Source organism: Panthera tigris, chromosome F2, assembly GCF_018350195.1.
Source record: "Panthera tigris isolate Pti1 chromosome F2, P.tigris_Pti1_mat1.1, whole genome shotgun sequence".
Taxonomy (NCBI): domain Eukaryota; kingdom Metazoa; phylum Chordata; class Mammalia; order Carnivora; family Felidae; genus Panthera; species Panthera tigris.
This window is the reverse complement of record NC_056676.1, coordinates 46185496-46208150: the sequence shown is the minus strand read 5'-3', so window position 1 is coordinate 46208150 and position 22655 is coordinate 46185496. Positions and strand designations below refer to the sequence as shown.

General features: G+C 42.5%; 2 protein-coding genes across 12 annotated transcripts in view; one reads left to right on the top strand and one right to left on the bottom strand.

Moving 5' to 3' along the window:
- LOC122234841 (translation initiation factor IF-2-like) overlaps positions 1 to 22655 on the bottom strand; it is a 73744-nt gene that overhangs the window by 33373 nt on the left and 17716 nt on the right. For 2 of the 10 annotated variants that reach the window (XM_042972599.1, XM_042972603.1), the window contains exon 2: positions 9855 to 10086. The exons of 1 other annotated variant lie outside the window; for it this stretch is intronic. The gene's annotated coding sequence lies outside the window, so the exon portion shown is untranslated. Of the gene's footprint in view, positions 1 to 3279; positions 4174 to 9684; positions 10087 to 20757; positions 20844 to 22655 lie in introns of those variants that run through there. 7 more of the 10 variants (XM_042972605.1, XM_042972604.1, XM_042972601.1 and 4 more) reach the window with 6 other exon arrangements.
- SNX31 (sorting nexin 31) overlaps positions 1 to 22655 on the top strand; it is a 68685-nt gene that overhangs the window by 39404 nt on the left and 6626 nt on the right. For both annotated transcript variants that reach the window (XM_007073309.3, XM_042972597.1), the window contains 5 exons: positions 1676 to 1745; positions 7080 to 7172; positions 10988 to 11191; positions 17238 to 17351; positions 20228 to 20305. In XM_007073309.3, the coding sequence (XP_007073371.1) occupies positions 1676 to 1745; positions 7080 to 7172; positions 10988 to 11191; positions 17238 to 17351; positions 20228 to 20305 (559 nt within the window). The remainder of the gene's footprint in view (positions 1 to 1675; positions 1746 to 7079; positions 7173 to 10987; positions 11192 to 17237; positions 17352 to 20227; positions 20306 to 22655) is intronic.

Sequence of the window (22655 nt, the reverse complement as noted above, 5' to 3'; positions counted from 1 at the left end):
GGTCCGGGGGCTCTCTAGCTCGGATGCAACAGTTGCTATTGTCAGTCACGGAGAACAGGGTGCCTACGCCGCGTGGGCAAATGAGCTACATCGGACATAACTGCGCATGCTTCTCCCCACCCCCCAGGAGGAAGGTGACCTTCAAGTACCATTTTCCTCCTTTCCTAGTCCATGCCAATCCCATTGGTCTCTTAACCACACTCTCGTAAGTGCAGTGATTCGGCTTACCTCTGCCCTCAGGTTGGTTTAGACCAGCTGTGGTGCACCCTTTCCGGACCGTTTCTATCAATTCTTAGCAGCTCCTGTGCTCGTACAGGAACTATGATTTCAGTTTAGCCTGACGATTCTAGGCCCATTAGACAGACACGGAGCCCTGCTGTTTGCAAGTCACTTTGCAGAGTGGCAACTCCAAATAGGACACAGCCCCTATGTACCTGGCGCTAAGATCAACTTGATGAGAGCAGTGGTCAGGATGACTTCGGAGTGCTAAGGAAGCATAGAGGATGAAGTGGAAACCGTGGGGAGTGGGGACTGGAGGGGGGACACGAGGAGCCCAGGAGAGGCAGATGAGGCAGGGACGGAAGCTGGTAAGGGCACTGGTCTTCCAGGCAGAGGAGAGGAGAGAAAACATGGTTGGATGTCGAGTGCGACGGAGGAAGGTGGGTAAGAGACGGAGCTGGAAATGAAAGCTAGGTGTCCCCTGACGGGCCGCGCCGTGGAAGGGAGCAAGATGAATGATCTAACTCCTGGGACCACGACAGTCCACAGGCTACTCAGGAAAGAGCCCTCAGGTTAGAACGCAGAGCCTGGGATTGAGGGGACGGGGCTGACGCAGAGGGCCTGACAAAGGGAGCAGTTTGGGCGACAGATGAGAGCACCCTGGGTACAGGGTGGTGATGCAGGTGTGGGTTTGGGGCAACGGCGACACCAGGTACTATGGGGTGGGGAAAGGGCATCCGCACTTGGGGCCCGACAGTGGGGCGAGTGTGAACAGGGCCGTGGGCCATTCTCCCACAGCTTTATTGTTTGCCACCTTACTCTCAGAGCCCACCAGACAAGAGCTTACAGTGTAAAGAAAGTAGGAGACAGAAAAAGCTAGGTGAGTAGAGGGCTGTTAGAAAGGGGGGCTCGTTTAAATATTTTTTTAATGTTTATTATTTTTTTTCAAACTTTTTTTTAACGTTTATTTATTTTTGAGACAGAGAGAGACAGAGCATGAACGGGGGAGGGTCAGAGAGAGAGGGAGACACAGAATCGGAAACAGGCTCCAGGCTCTGAGCAGTCAGCACAGAGCCCGACGCGGGGCTCGAACTCACGGACCGTGAGATCGTGACCTGAGCTGAAGTCGGACGCTTAACCGACTGAGCCACCCAGGCGCCCCAATGTTTATTTATTTTTGAGAGAGGAGGGGGGAGGGGCAGAGAGAGAGAGGAAGACAGAGGATCCCAAGGCAGGCTCAGTGCTGACAGCAGAGAGCCCAACGCGGGGCTCAAACTCATGAACCGTGAGATCATGACCTGAGCTGAAGTCAGATGCTCACCCAACCGAGCCACCCAGGTGCCCCAGTGGGGGCTCGTTTAAAGCATAGGGGGCCACCACCTCAGAGAGCATGTGCTCCCAGGTGTGCCCATCGGCTGTGTCATATGAATGAACTTAATGCTCCTGAATTATGCAGGTACATGGACCCATCCCTCGACTCCATGCTGATGGACTGCACAGCAGCCGTAGATTTGATCCATATGCAGGTAAGGGTGACCAAGGACTCTCAAAACACCATGTGTTATCGACCATTTGGGATGGAAACCATTTAAAAAAATTGTAATAGTTAAGAATTCTACCTCCATAACTAGAATAGGCAAATTCACAGAGACAGAAAGTACAATAGAAGTTATTAGGGGCTCGGCGGCAGGGAGTTACTGTTTAATGGGTACAGAATTTTTGCTAGGGATGCTAAAAAGGTAGGTATGAGAGTGTTCATGGTTACACAACTTTATGAGTGTTTTTAGTGCCACTGAATTGTACACTTAAAAATGGTTAAAATGAGGGGCGCCTGGGTGGCTCAGTTAAGCGTCTGACTTTGGCTCAGGTCATGATCTCACGGTTCGTGGGTTCGAGCCCCATGTCGGGCTCTGTGCTGACAGCTCGGAGCCTGGAGCCTGCTTTGGATTCTGTGTCTCCCTCCCGCTCTCTGCCCCTCCCCCACTCACACTGTCTCTCTCTCTCTCTCTCTCTCTCTCTCTCAAAAAATAAATAAGCATTTAAAAAATTTTTTAAATAAAAAAGTGGTGAAAATGACAAATGTTATATATATTTTACTACAGTAAAAAAATTTTTTTTAAGAAATAGAATTTAGAAAGAAAAAAAATTCTACCTCCATTTTAACCACCTCTCTGAGTTTTCTAGGCCAATTTACATGAGTCTAGAAAGGTTGTCCCTGATAATCTAAAGCCACATGTGTTCCCATCTCATTTTAGCATAATCTTCTTTTTACCTGAGCCAACGAGTAGCATACTTGCCTCCAGGGCCTGCTTCATGGGCACATAGCCTGCTCAGAAGAACCCCACAATTGTTTAATATTTTGCTGTTGCCATCTTGATCCTTAATTTTGGAACAAGAGACCTCACATTTTCATTTTGCATTAGGCCCTGCAGATTATGTTGGTGGTCCTGCCTACCCCTACCCCCTAACCCCCAGAAAGTACATTGAGAGTTTGAGAGTTTGGCCTCCTTTTTTTTTTTTTTTTTTTTTTTAAGGTTTATTTATTTTTGAGAGAGAAACAGAGTATGAGCCGGGGAGGGGCAGACAGAGGGAGACACAGAATCCGAAGCAGGCTCCAGGCTCTGTGAGCTGTCAGCACAGAGTCCGACGTGGGGCTCGAACCCATGAACCTCAAGATCATGGCCTGAGCCAAAGTCGGACACTTAACTGACTGAGCCACCCAGGCACCCCTGGCCTCCTTTCCCTTCCCTGATTCAGTGGTGAAGGTTCTGCTACGTGGTGGGGCGGTCACAGATGCTGCCTCTGTGATACCTCTCCTTTACCCCCCACCTCAGTTCTCCTGCCTCACCAGCCCCCTGCCACTACATACACTATGATTCTTCATGGAATGGGAGTTATCACTTACACAGAGAGGCAAAGACAGAGTGGCAGTTTTCCCCTTTATATTCATAAAGCCAGAAATGACCACACTTCCAAATTTTCTTATAAAGCAACCACCAGGGGCTTTACGTGCCCAGGGAGAGGGAACTGCTCAGTTTTTCACTAAGCTCTATGCAAAAGGACTGCCTGGCACAGGCCAAGAAGAACAGCTAAAGGCCAGAGGAATCACCAAATGCCTCAGAAGAAATAAAAGCAATGACCAGCCGGGGAAGATCAGCATGGCCGGTTCATGCACCGTGCACAACTATCACAAGGCCCTGTGTCATAACTTAACTGGCAGTGTTTTTCCTTAGTGTCTCACAAAATCATGATATCAGAATCAATGAGGTCTTCAATTGGACAAACTAGAGCATCACTTGTGTCTATATCTCCCCCACTAGACCACCAGCCCCATGCAGGGACCTTGGCTTTTTCAGCACAGGGCAAAGCACCTGGGTGGGTGACCGAGCAGTCACAGGGAGCCCAGCAGCCAGCATGTCAGATAAGGAGTCACAGCCTAACTGCCCATTTCTCCTTATGTGACTTTTTAACAGGCCAAGGCAATCTAATAAATCATCTTCTCAAAGCTCTCCGAAATTCTAAGGAGGCAAATCAAAACATCACATATTGGATGTGCAATGGTCACCATTGTAGTTTCATGGCTAGTTTTGAGTTCATTTCTCGTCATACTTGGACCCATGTATAATCATGCTGAGTGTAATTAAAATCATGTTGTGTGAATGGGACCATACTTTACCATTTTACTCGTTTACCGAGGCTCATCGCCGTCACACCCTTGCTATTATAGTGCATTATTGGTTGCATCTGGTCTGTTTGATATCCCGTCCTTGGTGGAGGATGCATCGCCTAATTCTGATATTGTTCTGGTGGGAAATAGTCTTTCTGGCCTGGTGGTGAGAAGAAGGAACCTCCAGCATCACCGTAGGCATCGTATCTGTCTTCAACGAGGAGTTGTAAACCAGAGAGAAATGGACGGTGTTTCCTCTGCTGATAGCTGGGAAAAAAGATGGCTTCCTGAAAAGCGCACGAATAGCAGTTTTGAAAATGCATTCTGTCCCTTGCTCTGTCACTGGCTGTCTCTCTGCGTGACCTCGGGCCCGCCGCTTCACCCTTCCGAACTTTGAACTACAATGTCCCCCTGTTAAGCGATGAGACGGAAGGAACGGTTTCTAAGTTTTCTCTCAGCTTTACTAGACTGTTATTCAAACCACAGCTCTTCGCTTGCAAAGTCTTCAAAAAATTATAGTTGATGTTATGATTATCTGTGCCATTATCATCACCATTGTTATTACTGAATCCAAGTGGGGGTACCGAGAAGTCAGCTCCGGGGAGTCAGGACCGTAACTGCTGCCTCTTTGGGGGAAACTTTTCTCAGCTCCCCTCGAAAGAAAATCCCTTCCTCCCTCTCTGCTCCTGAGGTACTTGTTTGTACCCTCCATTAAGGGTGCTACTCACCCAGCCATGTAAATATCATTTACATATGTATTTGCCTAACTAGACTCTAAATGGCCCAGGGCAGAGACTGTCCTGGGAGCTTAGGATATGTGAATATGTGAGAAGCAATCATCCTTTAAAAAAATTAATGCAGAAAGTTCTTATGAGTTCTTCTGATAAATAACAGTGCCATCATAATTATTAAGGGAAACGCTTTTGATTGTTCTGAAGCAACTGTGCCCCATGGATGGATGTCCCAGGAGTCAATTGGACTCCCACACTGTTTCCCTTCTTTTATTTTAAATTTGAGTAGTATTAACAAAATGGAAGGTGGTATATAAAAGTATAAATGTCTGGGTTTTCTAAAAAATACCGAGGCTTGGTCAATTCTGGGCCTGCATGTCAGCACCACTGGCCTATGTGGTAACTTTGTGCAAATTAGAACAAGGTGTCCCTTGCTCTAGGCAGGCTAACCCCGTAATGGGGCTCATGGCTTGGTGAAGGGAACATGGGCTGACCGTTAGCTTCCCCAGACCGTCACAGCCTGGTGCCCTTGCACATGGCCCGGTCTACTCACACAGCCTTGGCCTAGCTGTGCCATGCCTCAGCCAGCTAGAGCCCGGTACATGCCTTGCTCCCCACTTCTCACTGCTATACCCTCTGCAGGGGTGCTGGGGCATGTGTGATTGAAGCTCATGAAACCCATGGCTTAGGTGATTTCACTTGATTTTTAAAAATAGGTTCTACATAACTTTCCAGCAGCCAGTCTTTGGGGAGCCATAGAACTGAGTAGAGCCATTTGTCTGAATTGGATTCTCTCATGGTTAGAGTGAGATACTGTATGTGATGTATTCGATGACTCGCGAGCCCATAATCAGGGTCAAATCTTTTCAAAGGTAGTGAAACAAAAGCAGTTCTGTTCCTGCTGATGCAGGACGTTTAAATCTCTGTATCTGAGAGTCCCAGGTCCCCTAATGGCAAATGACATATCTTCAGCTAGTACTTACTGTCATGATTGCTGTTTACCTTCTTTATTTAGCTATACTTTCTCTTTGATATCACTGCTGAGTGATAACACTGCCGAGTCCTTACAGGGCTCTAACATCAAGCAGAATTCAGGAAAGGAAAGGTTCTAGATGTCTAGGTCCAGTTTTGAGAATAGTTGGTGACCAGGGGTAAGTCTTGGTGTGCATAGCCGCCTACACACTCAGAATTCAGTAGCTTGGGCATAGAGAGGAGGGTACAGTCGCCAAATCAGGGTTTTAACCCAACTCGTGCCACTTATTGCTGGGTTGTCTCGAAAGCCATAACCTCTCTGGACCTCAATTTACCCATCTATAGGATGAGGGGAATGTTCCTATCCCACAGACAATTTGCAAAGCTGAGAGAACCTATCTAAAACAGGTTCTCAACAAATATTTGTTATTTTTCTTTCTCTTCTCTAAACCCATTTCCTTGTCCCCCAACCTAAACAGCAAAATCAAAACTTTACTCATCTTTTCATTCTCCTGATGGAGATCAGGCATAACCAGTGGAGCACAGAGACTTACATTCAGACCAAGGTATAAATGAGTGCCTGACTATTGGCAAAGAATTATTAAATGTTTGCTGTATGTAAGACCTTGGACAAGATACACTGAGGGGAAGGACTCAAGGTTTTCTCTTGAGAGGTTAACAGGCTAACTGAAGACCAATGGAAAACTTTCTGAAAGCCTGATAAATAAAAGCGACACAGGCTAATGGTACCAATTTAAATCCCATCGGCTCTACATGGAATTTCCGGTTTCCCCAAATCTTTGCCAGCCCTGAATATTATATATATATTTTTAGTCTTTGCCAAGTTGAGAGGCAAAAATAAATAAATAAATAAAATTAAAAAATTACCGATTACTAGTGAGGTTGAATATAGATTTGGAATTTGGAATTCCTTTTTGTCAATTGCCGATTCATATTCTTTGTCCATTTTCTTGTTGGGGGATATTTACATTTTTCCTATTGCCTTATATAAATATCAACTCTTTTCCACATATGATGCGGTCATATTCTCTGGTTTGCCATTTGCTTCCTAGTTTTGTTCTTGATGGTTTCTATGCATAGAAGTTTTATATTTTCATGTAATTATATTTTCCTTTGTTATGACACTTTGATTCTGTATCTTAAAAATATAATCCTTACCTCAGCATCAGATTTCTTTTCCTGAATTTTTTTTTTTAAACATTTAAATCTTTATCTGGATTTGTTTGATTGGGTGGTGTGGGGAAAGAGGCTAACTTTATTTTCTCTCCCAAGTGTGGCCAGCTGTCCCCAAAACCATTGAACAGTCTCTTCCTCCACCCACTAATTTAACAGTCAGCTCTATAACATGCTAAATCCTTATAAATGTCCACTTGGCTCTGTTTTTATAGCCTTTCATACATGAGTGTGTTTTTGTCAGATTAGCTCACTTCTGCTAAGGTTGCTAATCTTACAACTTCTGTCGCTTTAAGGCACTACAGGACATTGAACAAGAATGGGCCAAACCCACACAGGCGCAGAGGCAGAAATTAGAGGCTCTCCAGAAAGAAGACAACCAAACAAAGGTGATCAAATATCGCACCAAGAGAAATCCCTTGGAGGGGAGTTAAAGAAACATATTGGAATTGAGCTGTTTCTTAATTTGTAAACCCATCAACCACTAAACATGGGGGTCTTTTAAAAAACGAGAACACCATCATTAATTTTTCTCATTCTATTCTTTAAAGATTCTGAAAAGCACAGACGATATATTGTGGTGAACCCTTTGCCAAGTTAATGTAGACCCTCAGCATTCTTTTTAATGACCACAGAGTATTGAGTTTTATAGTTGTCATTTAGCTAACCAATTTCTTATTATTGGAAATCAGGTTATTTCCAGTGTTTGCTGCTATAAATCACTTTGGCAGTGAGCGCCATGAGGCCCAGGACTGTGTCTAATTTAAACAGACCCTGTGTGTTCCCAACACCTGGTACAGTTCCTGGCTGAAGGTCCCTGAGCACTGCGGCCGGCATCCTCTGTCTTTGAGTGCATGCTCCATTATTTCTTAGAATATATTTCTAACAGTCTGTTTCTAAAGCTTCCTTAAAGATGGTACCAACTCACACTCCCCCCCGTCCCCAAGCAGGGAGACGAGTCTGACAAACGGCATATTTTAACAGAAGAAATGGACCCTGCTTCATTGTGTTGTCTTCTTTATTCTCTAGGCTTTGCCAACATTCACTCACTGAGTGCAAACCAAGTCCAACTAAAATTTAGAGGCCTCATCTATACCCACATTGCTATAGAAAGTAATTCTTCAAAAGCTCAGATATTTTGAGAATTTTACTGACAGGCAGGAAAAGAAGAAAAAAAAAAAAAGGGAAAAGCATATACTTCCACGATATAATATTTTCCTTCCTTGGTATTCCACCTCAGCTTTGTCACAAAAAGTTTGGAGTTCAATTTCTCTGTGTATTTGTAAATTTTGACAATTACAGTGTTTATTTTGAAGGATAGATTATTTGGATATAATTGGATATATCAGCTACTTTGGATACAGTTAGAGATTCTAACTGAGATTCATTCCTGTTCCATCAACTTTTTGATTTAATGATTTAGTAGGAATATCGTGCTTACCATGTGCTATACTCTACCAAAATCTGTATTCGTATTTTTGACACAAAACGCATTTTACGTCTCTCTGATGAGTGTTTTACCTGATTTTACTATATTATCTGTCATAGTCATCTTGAAAAAACTTCACTTTGAGCGGGGCACCTGGGTGGCTCAGTAGGTTGAGCATCTGACTTTGGCTCAGGCCGTGATCTCACAATTCATGGGTGTGAGCCCTACATCAGGCTCTGTTCTGACAGCTCAGAGCCTGGAGCCTGCTTTCGGTTCTGTGTCTCCCTCTCTCCCTGCCTCCCCCCCCCCCCCCCCGCTTGTGCTCTGTCTCTCTCTCTCAAAAATAAATAAAAACATTAACAATTTTTTTAATGAAAAAATAAAAAGTTTACTTTGAGTGTATGAATTAGATGAAAAAATCTGAACCATGATTCAAATGAATTTAACCGATACTTTCTTGAAGCATCTAAGGATACTGACATCAAACTGGCATTATTTAAGTGTTTGTGATGTTCTTCTCCTGCTAATAGAGCCATCATGGTAACAACTATTGCTTTACTTTATGTACATGTGCAAGAAAACCTGGAGTTGCAAATGAGTGAAATTAATTTAAAGGAGGAATTCGTTGATCTAAATCATAGGCTAACTACAGCCCATGGACCACTGTTTTTGTAAATGAAGTTTTATTGGCACACAGCCATGCTCATTCATTTTTGTACTGTCTAAACCTGTCCTTTGTGCCAGAATTGTAGAGGCAAGTAGTTACAATGGAGACTGTATACCCACAAAACTGAAAATGTTTACTACATGGCTGTTTACAGAAAAGTTTGCCGACCCTCGATCTAAATGAAAATATGTGGGCATACCTTCTGCAGTTACGTATGTTAAATTATGTTTTTCAGGTGTAAGCTTCTTAAAGAAACTAATTTTATTTTTAAAAAAACTAATCCTTGCAGATTTCTCTTAGTTTTCAAAAAGTCAGTAACATTGCCTGCTTCTCGAATGACAGATCCCACCAAGCATTTGAATGGCTTACTCATTCATCACTGACTTTCTACAGAAATGGAGCTTAACTGTTATTATTTTTTTGAATGTTTATTTATTTTGAAAGAGGGAGGGAGGGAGAGAAGGAGAGAGAGGGAGAGAGAGAGAATCCTAAGCAGGCTCCACGCTGTCAGCATACAGCCTGACACGAGGCTCAGACTCAGTAACCAGGAGATCATGACCTGAGCCGAAATCGGATGCTTGACCAACTGAGCCACCCAGGCGCCCTGTGGAGCTTAACTTTTAGATACTTTCGCTCTTTTAGAAGATCGCAGCCAGGAGTTGATTATAAAAAAAAGTTTTTAAAGGTGTTACCAAGCAATAAGGGCTTGTATCATATAATAAAGAAGAAACTATTGTAGCAAGAGCTTGAAACTGCTCTTTCTGCTCAGTGACAAGATAACTCCGCCCCCCCCCCCCCCCAACACACACACACAATGTATCTACTCAGGACCTGTCATTTCTGATGTTTCCCACTGACCCAAGGGGAGGAGGCCTGGCAACTTCATGCAGCTTCTAAGTCAAATAAATGCAGCACAATGAGCTGGTATGAGGACGTGTGGCTGGAAGGGACAGGAACCTCAAGTATGTCTCCTACCTCATATGAACAGTCAGCTATCCCTCACCGCTCATGTCTCAGCACATTTCACCTTAATCAGAGAGTGCTTCATGTGGTCCTTGAAGGGACTTGGCCCCCCTTCAAAAAAGGATCTGGAAAGTGCCAGGTTGTCACTGAGTGATCTTCTTTCTTCTTTGACCGCGTGTTAAAGTGAGAACTGCTTTTTCTGAGCGCGCGTCTCGCACAACATCAGGCAGGACCCTGGTGAAAGCTGGAAGAACAAGATCGAGAGAGGTCCTCAAGCTAATATCAGCTTAGTTAAAAGCAGTGGTTAATAATAACACTTTGTTACAAAAATGAAAAGTCCTAGGAATAGATGTTGTCAGGACAGGGTGCCTGGACCACACTTGTGAACTGCAACTATCCTCTGTCCTTAAGCCAAGTCAGAAGCAGAGGGAAAGCTAAACCTTAAAAGTCACATAAAGGTGTTCCCTTGACACTTTGGGGCTGTCTGTAACCCTACTTAGAAAGCAGACTCACTCTCTCATTTCATTGCCATTCGCAAAATCTCTTCCTCTGACAATTCATATATTCATCATATGGAGCAGACTGTAAAAACTACGTTCTTCCTACATAGACCTCAGCTTAGTTAAAAACAAAAAAAAATTTTAAGGAGGCTCCACACCCAACATGGGGCTTGAACTCAAGACCCTGAGATCAGGAATCACATGCTGTATGCACTGAGCCAGCCAGGTGCCCCAACAGCATTTTAAATATACACTTTTTGTGTATTTTGCTGTTGTAACCTGCTGAGATAGAATCATATCTACTTCATTTGGTTCACTCTATTCGTCTCCATTCATCGTTCACTCCCTGAATATTTTCACTCCCACTATGTACCAAGCACTGCAACAGGAGAAGAGACACAATGGTGAATGAGGCAGAAATGGTCCCAGCCCTGGCGGGACACACCGTGAACTTCCCCAGGCCTTATTATGTCAGGGAGCACAAGGGACACCGTCTTCATTTGTATCATCCAGAAAAAAAGGCGCTTTCACGGTGACTCCGTCCCATGTGTGCTCCTAGAATGGCAGTAGCTTCCGGCATGAGGCTGTTACCTTTTTCAAGTCGTCTTTTGCTTCTTCCGACCTGCCCCCGCCCACCCCGTGCAGTTTTTGGAGCTGTCCCAAGAGGTACGGCACTATGGATACTTGCAGCTGGATCCCTGTACCTGTGACTACCCGGAACCAGGCTGTGGGGCCGTCCTTTCCGTCGGCAATGATGAGATCAGCTGCTGCATAACCCTGCCTGATAACCAGACCCAGGAAACCATCTTCCAGATGAGCAGAGTGAAGTGCTGGAAGGTCACTTTCCTCGTAAGTATCTTGGCGCTCTGCCTTCCCCAGGATTTAAAGTCTCAACCCGTGGTTTCAAGATCCTAGTGTTTGGGGGTGACAAAGTTGGGACTAGGGACATAGGCCTGCCATTTGTATCACTCTCTTGAGTGGGCTGGCATCTAAGCCATATTAAGCATCACCTAAGGTAAAACCTGTCAACGGGCTGGTACGAGGGTCCCAACCATAGCAGTAGAGACGCCCGTCTCTCCACTTTGCAGCAGCAGGCTTCTCTACTGCCGGAAGGGTGGCTCTTGTGATACAGCCTATAGAAACAATGACTACTGCTTATTGAGTACTCACTACATCCTCAGTACTGATGAGATCTTTACCCTCGGAAACTGGACGCCGACCAGTAGAGCTCTTCTCAAGGATCCCTGGCATCATCCTGCCATTGCCGTCTCCTCCCAGAAGAAACCCTGTGATCAGATTTATTGAGTGCCTGCTTTGTCCCGGGTGCTCTCCCGGATGCTGCCACATCTGGTATTCAATTCAATTCTCGCAATAACTCAGTGAGCTGAGTGGGATTATCCCCTTTACGCGGGAAGCCAGATTAACTAGTAGAGGTGAAACACTATTAGAGCAACTGTGACCCCCAGTTGCTAAATCCATGGAATCCACGGGGAGTTTTTAGCTGGCACGATACTAGACCTCTCTGTGGCATTTGACTCTGTCAACCATTTCTTCCTTCTCAAAATTCCCTCTCCTCCCGCCCCCCCCCCCCCCCCCCCCCCCCCAGTTTTGGGTCTGCTTCTTCCTCTGAGCACTTCTGAAGTGCTGGCTTCTCCTGGGGTTCCATTTCCATCTTTCCTCTAGGTCTTCCCTGAAAGCAGTTATCCACGTCTCTGTCGAAACGTCCATTATTTCTCTCTGTCGAAACGTCCATTATTTCCTAACGCCTTCTGGACATCTTCACCAGCTGTCTCACAGGCATCTCAAACTCAGCCTTTCCCCAAACCAGACTCGCCCTTTCCCTCTCATGCCCATCCTAGAGACCTTCCTCCTATGTTCCCCATCTTGGTAAACAGGACTTCAGCCACCACCTGCTAAATGTCAAACCAGCAATCTTGACATTATCAGCATATGATTTCAGTCTTTTACATTGATGGGAACTTGTGTTGTGGCTCCGAATCTGGTCTGTCTTGGTAAACGTTCCATGTGCTGTTGAAAAGTGTGTGTATGTGTATTCTGCCACTATTGGGTGGAATATTCTAGAAGTGTCAATTAGATCAACCAGTTGATAGTGTTTAAATCGCCTGCATCTTTATATATTTTCTACTTGTTCCGTCAGTTATTGAGAGAAGAAGAAGGTTAACACCTTCAAGCGCAATTGTGGGTTTATCTATTGCTTTGAGTTTTATCCGTTTTTTCCCTCTTTTCCTACCTTTTGAAGAAACTAAGTATTTTATGATTCCGTTTATATATACCATTTTTAAGCTATGTCCTTTCATTTATTTATGGTTACTTTAGAGTTTATAAAGTACTTTTTTAACTTATTACATTCTACTTTTAATCATTATACCACTTCACAAAGTATAAAAACCTTACAATAGTCTACTTCTATTTCCCCTTTTGTAATATTGTCATACTTTATTTTGACATGTATATATAACCTCATGCTACATTATAATTATTTTTGCTTTTATTTTTCAAACTTTTTTAATGTTTATTTTTGAGAGAGGGAGAGAGACAGAACTTGAGCAGGGGAGGGGCAGAGAGAGAGGGAGACACAGAATCTGAAGCAGGCTCCAGGCTCTGAGATGTCAGCACAGAGCCCGACACGGGGCTCGAACCCACGAACCGTGAGATCATGACCCGAGCTGAAGTCGGACGCTTAATTGATTGAGCCACTCAGGCGCCCCATAATTATTTTTGCTTTTAAACAGTTGAATCTTTTCATTTAAACTTTTAATTTTGACGTAATTGTAGGTTTGCATGCAGTTGTGAGAAATGGTACAGAGATCCTGTGTAGTTTCCCCCCACTTTTCTCCAGTTGTTACGTCTTGCAAAACTACAGTACAGTATCAACACCACAATATTGGCATTGATACAGTCAAGAGTTGGAACATTTTCATCATCACAAGAACCCTTCACACCGGCCTTTTATAGCTCTACCCACTTTCTCTCACCACACCTCTCCTTAGCCCCAACAAACCACTGATCTGTTTGCCATTTCTATAATTGTGTGATTTCGGGAGTGTTAGGTAAAACTTTGGAGGTGACGGATATATTCATTACCTTGATTGTGGTGATGGTTTCATGACTGTACCCATATGTCCAAACTCATTAAATTGTGTATATTAAACATGTTCAGTGGTTTTTTTTTTTTTTTTACATCAGGTATACCTCAATCAAGCTCTTTATTAAAAAACAGAAACACTCATAAAACAGTTATGTATTGATCAGTAGATGAAAATGTTGTAGCCACACGTTTGCAGGAACCTGGCCCCGTATTTCCCCTGGAACAATGATTCAGTGTTCAGTATTTCACTACGTACAGTGGCTTCATAGAACACGACTACTGTGAATAATAAGAATTGACTATATTTAGGATGTAAAAATATAAACAAAAACAAGGAATTGATTCCCTTAAAAATGTTCTGTAATGGAATCATATGGCATGTAGCCTTTAGGACTGGCTTTTCTTTACTTGGCGTAATTCTTTGGTAACCCATTCAGATTGTTGTTTATATCAGTAGTTTGTTTCTTTTTATTGCTGAGCAGTATTCCATGGTATGGAATGGACGAGATTTATTTAACCATTCACCCAATAAAACGTATCTGGTTGTTTCCAGTTTTTAGCTGTTATGAATAAAGCTCATGTAAATGTTCGTATATATGTTTTGGAGCACAAATCTCCATTCCTCTGGCGTAAACTCAGGAGTGCAACTGCTAGGTTATATTGGAGTTGCATGTTTAGTTTTTTTTAAGACTGAACAGTTTTCAAGGTGTCTGTGCAAATTTACATTCCCACCAGTGATATACGAGCCATCTTGTTTCTCTGCGTCCTCATCAGCATTTGATGTCACTGGTTTTATTTTAGTGTGTAATGATATTTCATTGTGATTTTCATTTGCATTTCCCTCATGGCTGATAATGTTGACCGTCTTTTCATGTGCTTATTCGCCATCTGTATATCTTCTTTGGTGAAATTTGTTTTTCATATCTTTTGCCTATTTTCTAATTGAGTTGTGGGGTTTTTTTACTGCTATTTTAAGAGTATTTCATACATTGTAGATACTAGTCTTTTGTTGGATATGTGGCCTGCAAATATTTTCTCTCACTCTGTAGTTTTTCATCCTCTTAACAGGGACTTTTGCAGAGCAAAAGTTTTTAATTTGATGAAGTCTAATTCATCAGTTTTTTCCTTTTATAGACCGTGCTTTTCAGTGTCAAGTCTAGGAACTCTTTGCCAAACCCTAGATCCTGAAGATTTTTTTCTTAGTGTTTTTTTCCTAAAGGTTTTATAGTTATAGGTCATACATTTAAGCCCATGACTCACTCTGAGTTAGTTTTCATAGAGGGTGTGAAACTCAGAACCACGTTCCCTTTCCTGCCTGCGGAAGGGCACTTGCTCTGACGCCTTTTGCTGCAAAGGCTGTCCTTTAACTGAACTGCTTTTGCACCTTTGTCGGATATCAGTTGGGCACATGTGTGTGGACTTATTTCAGGGTTCTCTATTGTATTCTATAATGTATGTGTCTGTCCCTCCACCAGTACCACACAGTCATTGTGTTCCTTTGTAACCGCTTTATCAAGATATAACCTACATACCATGCAATTCACTTGTGTGAAGTGTACAATTCGGGGGAATTTCATACGTTCGCAGAGTTTCACATCCATCACCATAATAAATTTTAGAGTATTTTCATCACCTCAAAAAGAAGCCCCCATGCCCCTTAGCTCACATCTGTGTCCCCATTCTACCAGCCCTAAGAAGTGACTAATCTGCTTGTCCTGATAGATTGACCCATTCTTAATATTTCATTATTATTTTTAAGTTTATTTATTTATTTTGAGAGAAAGAACATACGCACACATGCACCTGAGTAGGGCAGGGGCAGAGAGAGAGGGAGAGAGAGAATCCCAAGCAGGCTCCACGCTGTCAGCACAGAGCCTGACGCGAGGCTTGATCTCACAAACCACAAGATCGTAACTTGAGTCAAAATGAAGAGTTGGCCACTTAGCCGACTGAGGCACCTAGGCACCCCTGGATATTTCATTATCCATGGAATCATATATGATCTTTATGACTGGCTTCCTTTACTTAGCATAATATTTCCACATATTACCTTATCATAGCATGTATCAACACTTTATCCTTTTCGTGGTCAAATAATATCTTGCTGTATGGCTATACCGAATTTTGTTTATTCATTCATTCATTAACGGACATTTGGGTTGTTTCTATCTTTTGGTTGTTATGAGTTATGTTGCTATGAACATTTGTGTACAAGTTTTTATGTGGACATAGGCTCTCATTTCTCTTGGGTATATGATTAGGAGTGGAATTGCCAGTACCATAGTGGTATTTTTATGTTTAACTTTGTGAGCAACTTCTAGGCTGTTTTCCAAATAGTCTGCTCCATTTTATATATCCACCTGCTGTGTACGAGGGTCCTCTCCACACAGGCACAGATCATTGTTCAACCAAAGATCTGAAAAGAGCTCTCGGAAGCTCTTTGTCTGTATCAGTCCTTGTCTTTGGTCCTTTTCTCCACAAATTCTAAACTCAACTTCAAACTCTTATCTCCTTCTCCTCAACTCAGCAAGACCTCTGGGCTCGGTTTGAGTCTCCTTCCCTGCACTGCATTCTGGAAACTCCTCCAGGCAGTGAGCTGGGTAACGATAGGGCTCACCTCATGTGTTTTCCTTCTCCTTGGGTTGACAGAACTGGATTATCTGTTGTTCGGTGTCTGAAAACAGCTATTTTTCAGTTCATATTTTACCCTGCTGCTCTCAGATCAATATTTCTAAAATATAAATCTGTGTGATTATCCAGCTTTTAAAATCTGTTCATGCATGCCTGCTGCCTTCAAGATGAAGTTTAGACTCCTTAACTTAGCTTATAAAACCTGTAACAGCTAGGGCTTTTTTTAGTGGCCAGCAATAGAAACCAACACTTCTGGCTCCAGTGGAAAAAAAAAAAAAGAGAGAGAGAATTTATTGGAGGGATACGTGAAAACCCACCGATTTAAAGGAAAGGCTGAAGCAGAGGCTTAGGAAAGTCAAGAACCAAAGGAGCTCAAGGTTTCTAGGAAACCGGAATTCTTTATCAGGACCTGCTCTTTGGATCGCTCCACTCTGGAATCAAATAAGGGGCATAGAGAGTATTTGTCCAATTGCCCTGAACTTGGGTAATGTGTGTCCCCCCTCCAGGAGGGCAACGTTCCCTGACAGTCCTACCTAGATGGCCACAGCAGAGGAGAGGTTCTCCCACGGGCATGAGACTCCATTACGAGGAGAAAGGAGGATAGAGGCTGTATAGCAAAACTCAAAGCTGCTTCCTACAGAGCTTTCAGGATCTGGCCCCAGGCTGCCTCTTCTCTCGCAGCCCTACACGTCTTGCATTCTGGGCTTTGGCGCCACACTTGATCTCTTGCCACATTTCCAGTGTGCCAGGTCCCCCCTGCCTCGGTGCATTTGCACTTGTTATTTCTTCTACTAGGAACCACTTGTGCCCCCAGAACCCCGCCCCGCCCCCACCCCCACCCCCCCCACCCCAAAAAACCCACAACAAACTTGGAAATTTTCTACTGCTGCTGCTCAGATACCAGCCCCCTTCAGGAAGCCTACCTTTACACTCCTAGTCTGGATTACATGCCCATCCTACTTCCTTCCGTAGACCTGTGTTTGCTTCCCTTGTAATACTTAACATAGCAAACTGTGGTGACTTACTTTCATAGCCCCTCCTAGACTGTTGGCTTCTTGGGAAGAGCCACAGTATCACTTGTTTTGATATTTTGCCCGGCACATAATAGCCACCTAATTTTCTACTGAATATTAAATAATCTCTCTTCCTCTGTAGGGAACTCTGCTGGATATGGATGGACCTCAGCGAACTCTCAACCAGAACTTAGAGCTCAGATTTCAGTATAGTGAAGACAGTCGTTGGCAATGGTTTGTTATTTACACCAAACAGGTGAGTTCTCAGGACAGAGCATGAGACCCTGTGCTGAAAGGCTCTCTTGCCTGCTGGGGTGAACAAAGCACATTATCCTAACCCATCCAGAGCAGAGTTCTAGAATACACTGTACACTCCATTTTTGGCCTATAATACTGTTTAATTTGTTTATTTTTTGTTTTATTCTACTAGTCACTGCAGCCTTCATGTCAATTTGAGAAATGCATTAAGTTACTAAATAACAGAAGACTCAACTAACCGTGGCTCAGACCAAGGGCTGGTGAACTTTTTCTCAAAGGGCCAGATGATAAATATTTTAGTTTTGGGATCCATATGGCCTCTGTTGCAACTACTCAACTCTGTTGTTGGAGTGCAAAAGTAGCCCCAGACAATATGTGAACAAATGGGTACAGCTGTTTTCCAACAAAAATGTGTTTGTAAAAACAAGTGAGGGGCTGGATTTATTGATCTCTGACTCAGACAATATAGATTTTTATCATCTACACTTAATAAGAATACTAGAGGTAGATGATTGACATCCCTATCATAAAAGCTATCCCTTTTATCTAGAAGGCAAAAACTTTGCCTCGGAAGCCCCCACAGACTTTCCATTAGGTCTCATTGGTCAGAGCTGGGTCACATGACCACTCCTAGCTGCAAGGGAGTCTGGGAATCAAGTATTTACCAAAAAGAACAGAATTTGTGATCAGCTTAGAGTAAGCATGAGCTGGGCACTTTGTCATCAGACAAAATCAAGGTTCTGCTGGGAGGGGAGAGAGCTGTTGGGGAGCAAACTCTCCAGGTCTTCCATGGGCTTATAATTAAAGTTGGAGCAAACATTTTAAGATTTCATTTTCTAAACAACAAATTCAATTGACAAATTCTATGAACTAACTTAAGCTATTTCAAATTGGAATCAAAATTACAGATACTCTAAAATGAAACCAAAATATCAAAGCAATCTTTGTGTCAGCATTGCATTCAACTTAAGTCACTGGTGATCTCACTAAGTTCCAGGGAGCATTCTGGTTTCAGGTAACCAAAGGTCCCTGAGAATCTTTACCTCTAGTATAGTTGCAAATCATGAGATACTACACACCAAGGTCCTCTGAAAAACATGAAGTGCTAACCAAAGTCTAGATTAAAGAGATGGGCCCTCAGTTTCACCTTGAATATGAGACATCCTTAGGGAAATGGTAGGATGGTTTGCAGTCACTTGGAGAGATGCAAGGTAGATCTTGGCAGTGAAATCATTTCCCCTTGCCCAGAATGCTAACTGCAGTAGTTAAATTTTATTATCATCTTTTAATCTAGTCTGTACCAAATGAGTTGAAGCCACTATACAGAGTGTAATAAACATTCTTTTAAAGGACTCCTAGTAGGGTCTTATTTCCTTTGGAGTGTGGATTTATTGATATGTACCCAAGAGCTATGTATGCAAAAGGCAGAAATACAGCTCGTTTGCCTTGCAAACACCAATGAGGGCTTGGACCCCAATATCTTCTAGATTCTTTAAACAAAAGCTCAGTGCCTTCATATTTAATAAATCCTACCTGATTTATAGCTAAGTCTTAACGTACATATCTGTGCACATTGTATAGGAATATGGAATCGGTTCACACCTTACGGGGCATTATTAAACACCTCTCCTACCTGTATAAACTCAGATTATATTGTTTAACTATTTCATACCCTGGTTTTGTGTAGGTTATATATGTACACAGATAAACAGGGTTAGTTCTTAGCTAAACCAGGAAATCAAAATTTGTTTTTGTGTATAAATCCCACATCTGTTACTCTTTTCCTTATTGGTAGCAGTACCTTTCTTCTCTTCTACTTCCTTTCTCTCCCCTTAAATAAAATAAATTCCTGTCATGCTCTACAGTCCTGCAAGACTTTGAGATGCTATCTGTATGTAGCCATTCTCCCTCTAATTCTACTTTCTATGTCCTATCCTCCAAGGGTCTCTGCTTTGGCTACCATCCCGACTTGAGTTTTCTCTCTTTCCTTTCTTCTCCTCTCCATCATTCCCCGCGCCCCCTCCCAGTGCAGTGACCATCCTTGAGCACAAACTTATGCTAAGGTCCTATGACCACAAGCTTTGAGCTTTGTTGTCTCAAACTTTCGTAGGGCCAAAAGAGAAAGGTACAAGCCAAGAATTGAGAGCAGAACAAAAGAGAAAGAGGATTAGTGGGAAAGAAGCAAGTGGGGAAATCGTAGGGAACCTTAAATTGGCACATGGGGTGAAGATCTTGGAAAAAGGAAACCCTAGCGTTTGTATGACAAGATGTCTAATGTCTGTGTCTTGGCACTAACAACGACGAGCCAACAAAAAGCCACAAGTGATATTGGGGGCGACCATCAGTCTTAAAAGTGAGTGATTAAAGATACCAGAAAAATAGGAAAGTGATAAAAAAAACAAAATTTTTTTTAGTTCATAAAAGCCATAAGGTGTTAATATACCCTTTCAAATAGGTTACTATTTATACCTAGTAATAGGTCTCTCAATAATCATGCATACAATTAAATATAAGATTGACCATCATCGGTTGATTTGATTACAATAATAAGCAGTTTTTATTATTTGTTGCTTGTAAGACATGAGCAGCTTACAAAGTAAAAAATAGGGGGGAGTTTTAAGAGGGAAAAAGATTAGTAAGTGTAATGAGTTTTCAGTCTTTTTAAAAATTTACTGTAAGTATATCTATGTAATTGAGAAAATGTATGGCTACTAGCTAATTGCATCGTATGCAAATTTATGGAAATTAAAAAAGAAATTTAAATTCTTAAACGTGTACTCTTGGAGAGCAGAGCTCAAAATCTGTCTTGTGGTGTGAGGAGAGAAGAAAGACGATCTCTTCAGCTGAGACACTTCTTTATTTCTGGATTTTCAGGCTTTTTTGCTGAGTAGCTGCTTGAAAAAGATGATCTCAGAAAAGACAGTAAAGCTAGCTGCAGAGAATCCAGAAATGGTAAGTGCTCTTATCCGTGTATATTTTTCAGTTAAGTTCCCACCATCAGCCTATACTAACCTACACTGATGAATGCTGGTCCTCAAGGGAGGAACGTGACCTCCCAGAAGTGAGCTCCTCTGCCTTCTGGGAGCTCAGTCTTTAGAATTCAAGCCATTTTTCCAAGACAGGTGTCCTTACGTTGCTGAGAACTCTCCAACCCTCTACTCTGTATTCTTGTATTTCTGCTTTCCCCCAAATGGAAGATTCCAGATTTACCATAAAAACTACCTCATAAGGTCAGGATCCTGAGAGGTCTGCAACATAGCAGCGATGAACTTCAATAAGCTCTCCAGTTTTGTCTCTATAGAAAGAACTCACAGCTTCTTGAAATTTCCACCGTGCCAAATTAAGATGCCGTTAGCAGTTGGAAGAAGCCATAGAGTGAAAGAAGCTCTCAAGGCTATAAATTTTTCTCAGTGTAAGATTAAACTTTGCTTTTCTAGTCTGCGTCTCTTCAATAAAGGCCTAGTAACTCCTTGCAAAGGTTGGTGGCAAGCTGTAAAAAGAGACACTGAGATATTAAACTTGTCTATTTGCCTTGTCGCCATCATGATATGAGCATATCCCAATAAGACAGTACAGTTTATGTTTTAAAAATGATTACAGGGGCTCCTGGGTGGCTCAGTCGGTTGAGCGTCTGACTTCGGCTCAGGTCATGATCTCACGGTCTGTGAGTTCGAGCCCGCGTCGGGCTCTGTGTCGACAGCTCGGAGCCTGGAGCCTGTTTCAGATTCTGTGTCTCCCTCTTTCTCTGACCCTCCCCTGTTCATGCTCTGTCTCTCTCTGTCTCAAAAAAATAAATAAACGTTAAAAAACAATTTTTTTTTAAATGATTACAAGGGTGCGTGCGTGGCTCAGTCGGTTAAGGTTCCGGCTTTGGCTCAGGTCATGTGCGCACTGTGAGTTTGAGCCCTGCATCAGGCTGTCTGCTGTCAGCGCAGAGCCTGCTTTGAATCCTCTGCCTCCCCCTCTCTCTCTGGTTCTTTCCTGCTCACGCTCACTTGCGCGCTCCCTCTCTCTCTCTCTCTCAAAAAAAAAAATAATAATTAAAAATATTTTAAAAAAATGATTACAAATACTAAAGCCTGGTTGACATTTATAAACGTATTTTTTTTTTTTTTGCAAAATGTTATACGATCTTTAAAAATGCAACAGAAAACATTTGGAAATGTTCCCTAATATTTTCATTTAAGTTGAGTCCTTTCTAAGAAGATGGGTGACGTCTTCAGTTTAACATTGCTCTTTCCTAGACTTTGCAGCTTTTTTCTAAGAAAATAGTTGCACTTTACCCTTACTTCTCATTCTTCTAGAACTGAAAATATTTTCCCAGGGAAAATAAAATTCACTCCCCCCTTTGTATTTGAAGAATTCAAAATGTATTACAGCATAGCAAATCAAAGCAATAAAAGAATTGTGGATGCTCTTTTTAATTTTTTTTTTTTTTTACATTTACTTATTTTTGATAGAGACAGAGCACAAGTGGGGAAGGGGCAGAGAGAGAAGGAGACACAGAATCTGAAGCAGGCTCCAGTCTCTGAGCTGTCAGCACAGAGCCCAATGCCACGGGGCTCGAACTCACAAACCGCGAGATCGTGACCTGAGCCGAAGTCGGATGCTTAATGGACTGAGCCACCCAGGTGCCCCTGGATGCTCTTTTTAAAAGAGTAATAAAATCTAACCTCTTAGGATGGACCCCCTTAGGCTCCACTTATTATATATATATAAAGAAGAAGAAAGAGAAAAGTAATTAACTGAAGTAGCCCCGTTAAAAGGGAGAAGTGCTCTCAAATGTGGCTGAATAAAATGTAAGCCACTTGATGCAGGAAATACTTGTACAATGAATAGCTAAAGAGTTTGCTAAATAATAAGAGAAGGTAGTGACCTATTTAAAGTTTTCAAGAAAAACAACCACACTAACTACGTTCTTCAGATTTGCACACAAATTGAAATCTACACTTTCTCTGTGGCTGATGGTGAAATCAGCATGTCAGTCAGTACTTGCTTTATCCTAATACTTAACAAGTTTTATTTCCACAAACTCTTTTTCTTCCCTTTCTTTCTTATTCTGGTTCTTGAAAAGCTAAACCCTTCTTCTGGAAAACTGGGCTTTCAAGGGGATGTTGTTGGGATAGTCCACACTTAAACTTGAAATCTCATCTACAAATGCCTGGGTAGAATGAGACCCCGGAAGTTGAAAAGAGCAGACAGATTAGCTCTCGGAACGTATGCTGGGTTCTGGGCTTCCTCACAAAGTATCGAACAAGTTATTTTGTGGAACTTAAAGTAGCCATATAAATTTATGACTGTG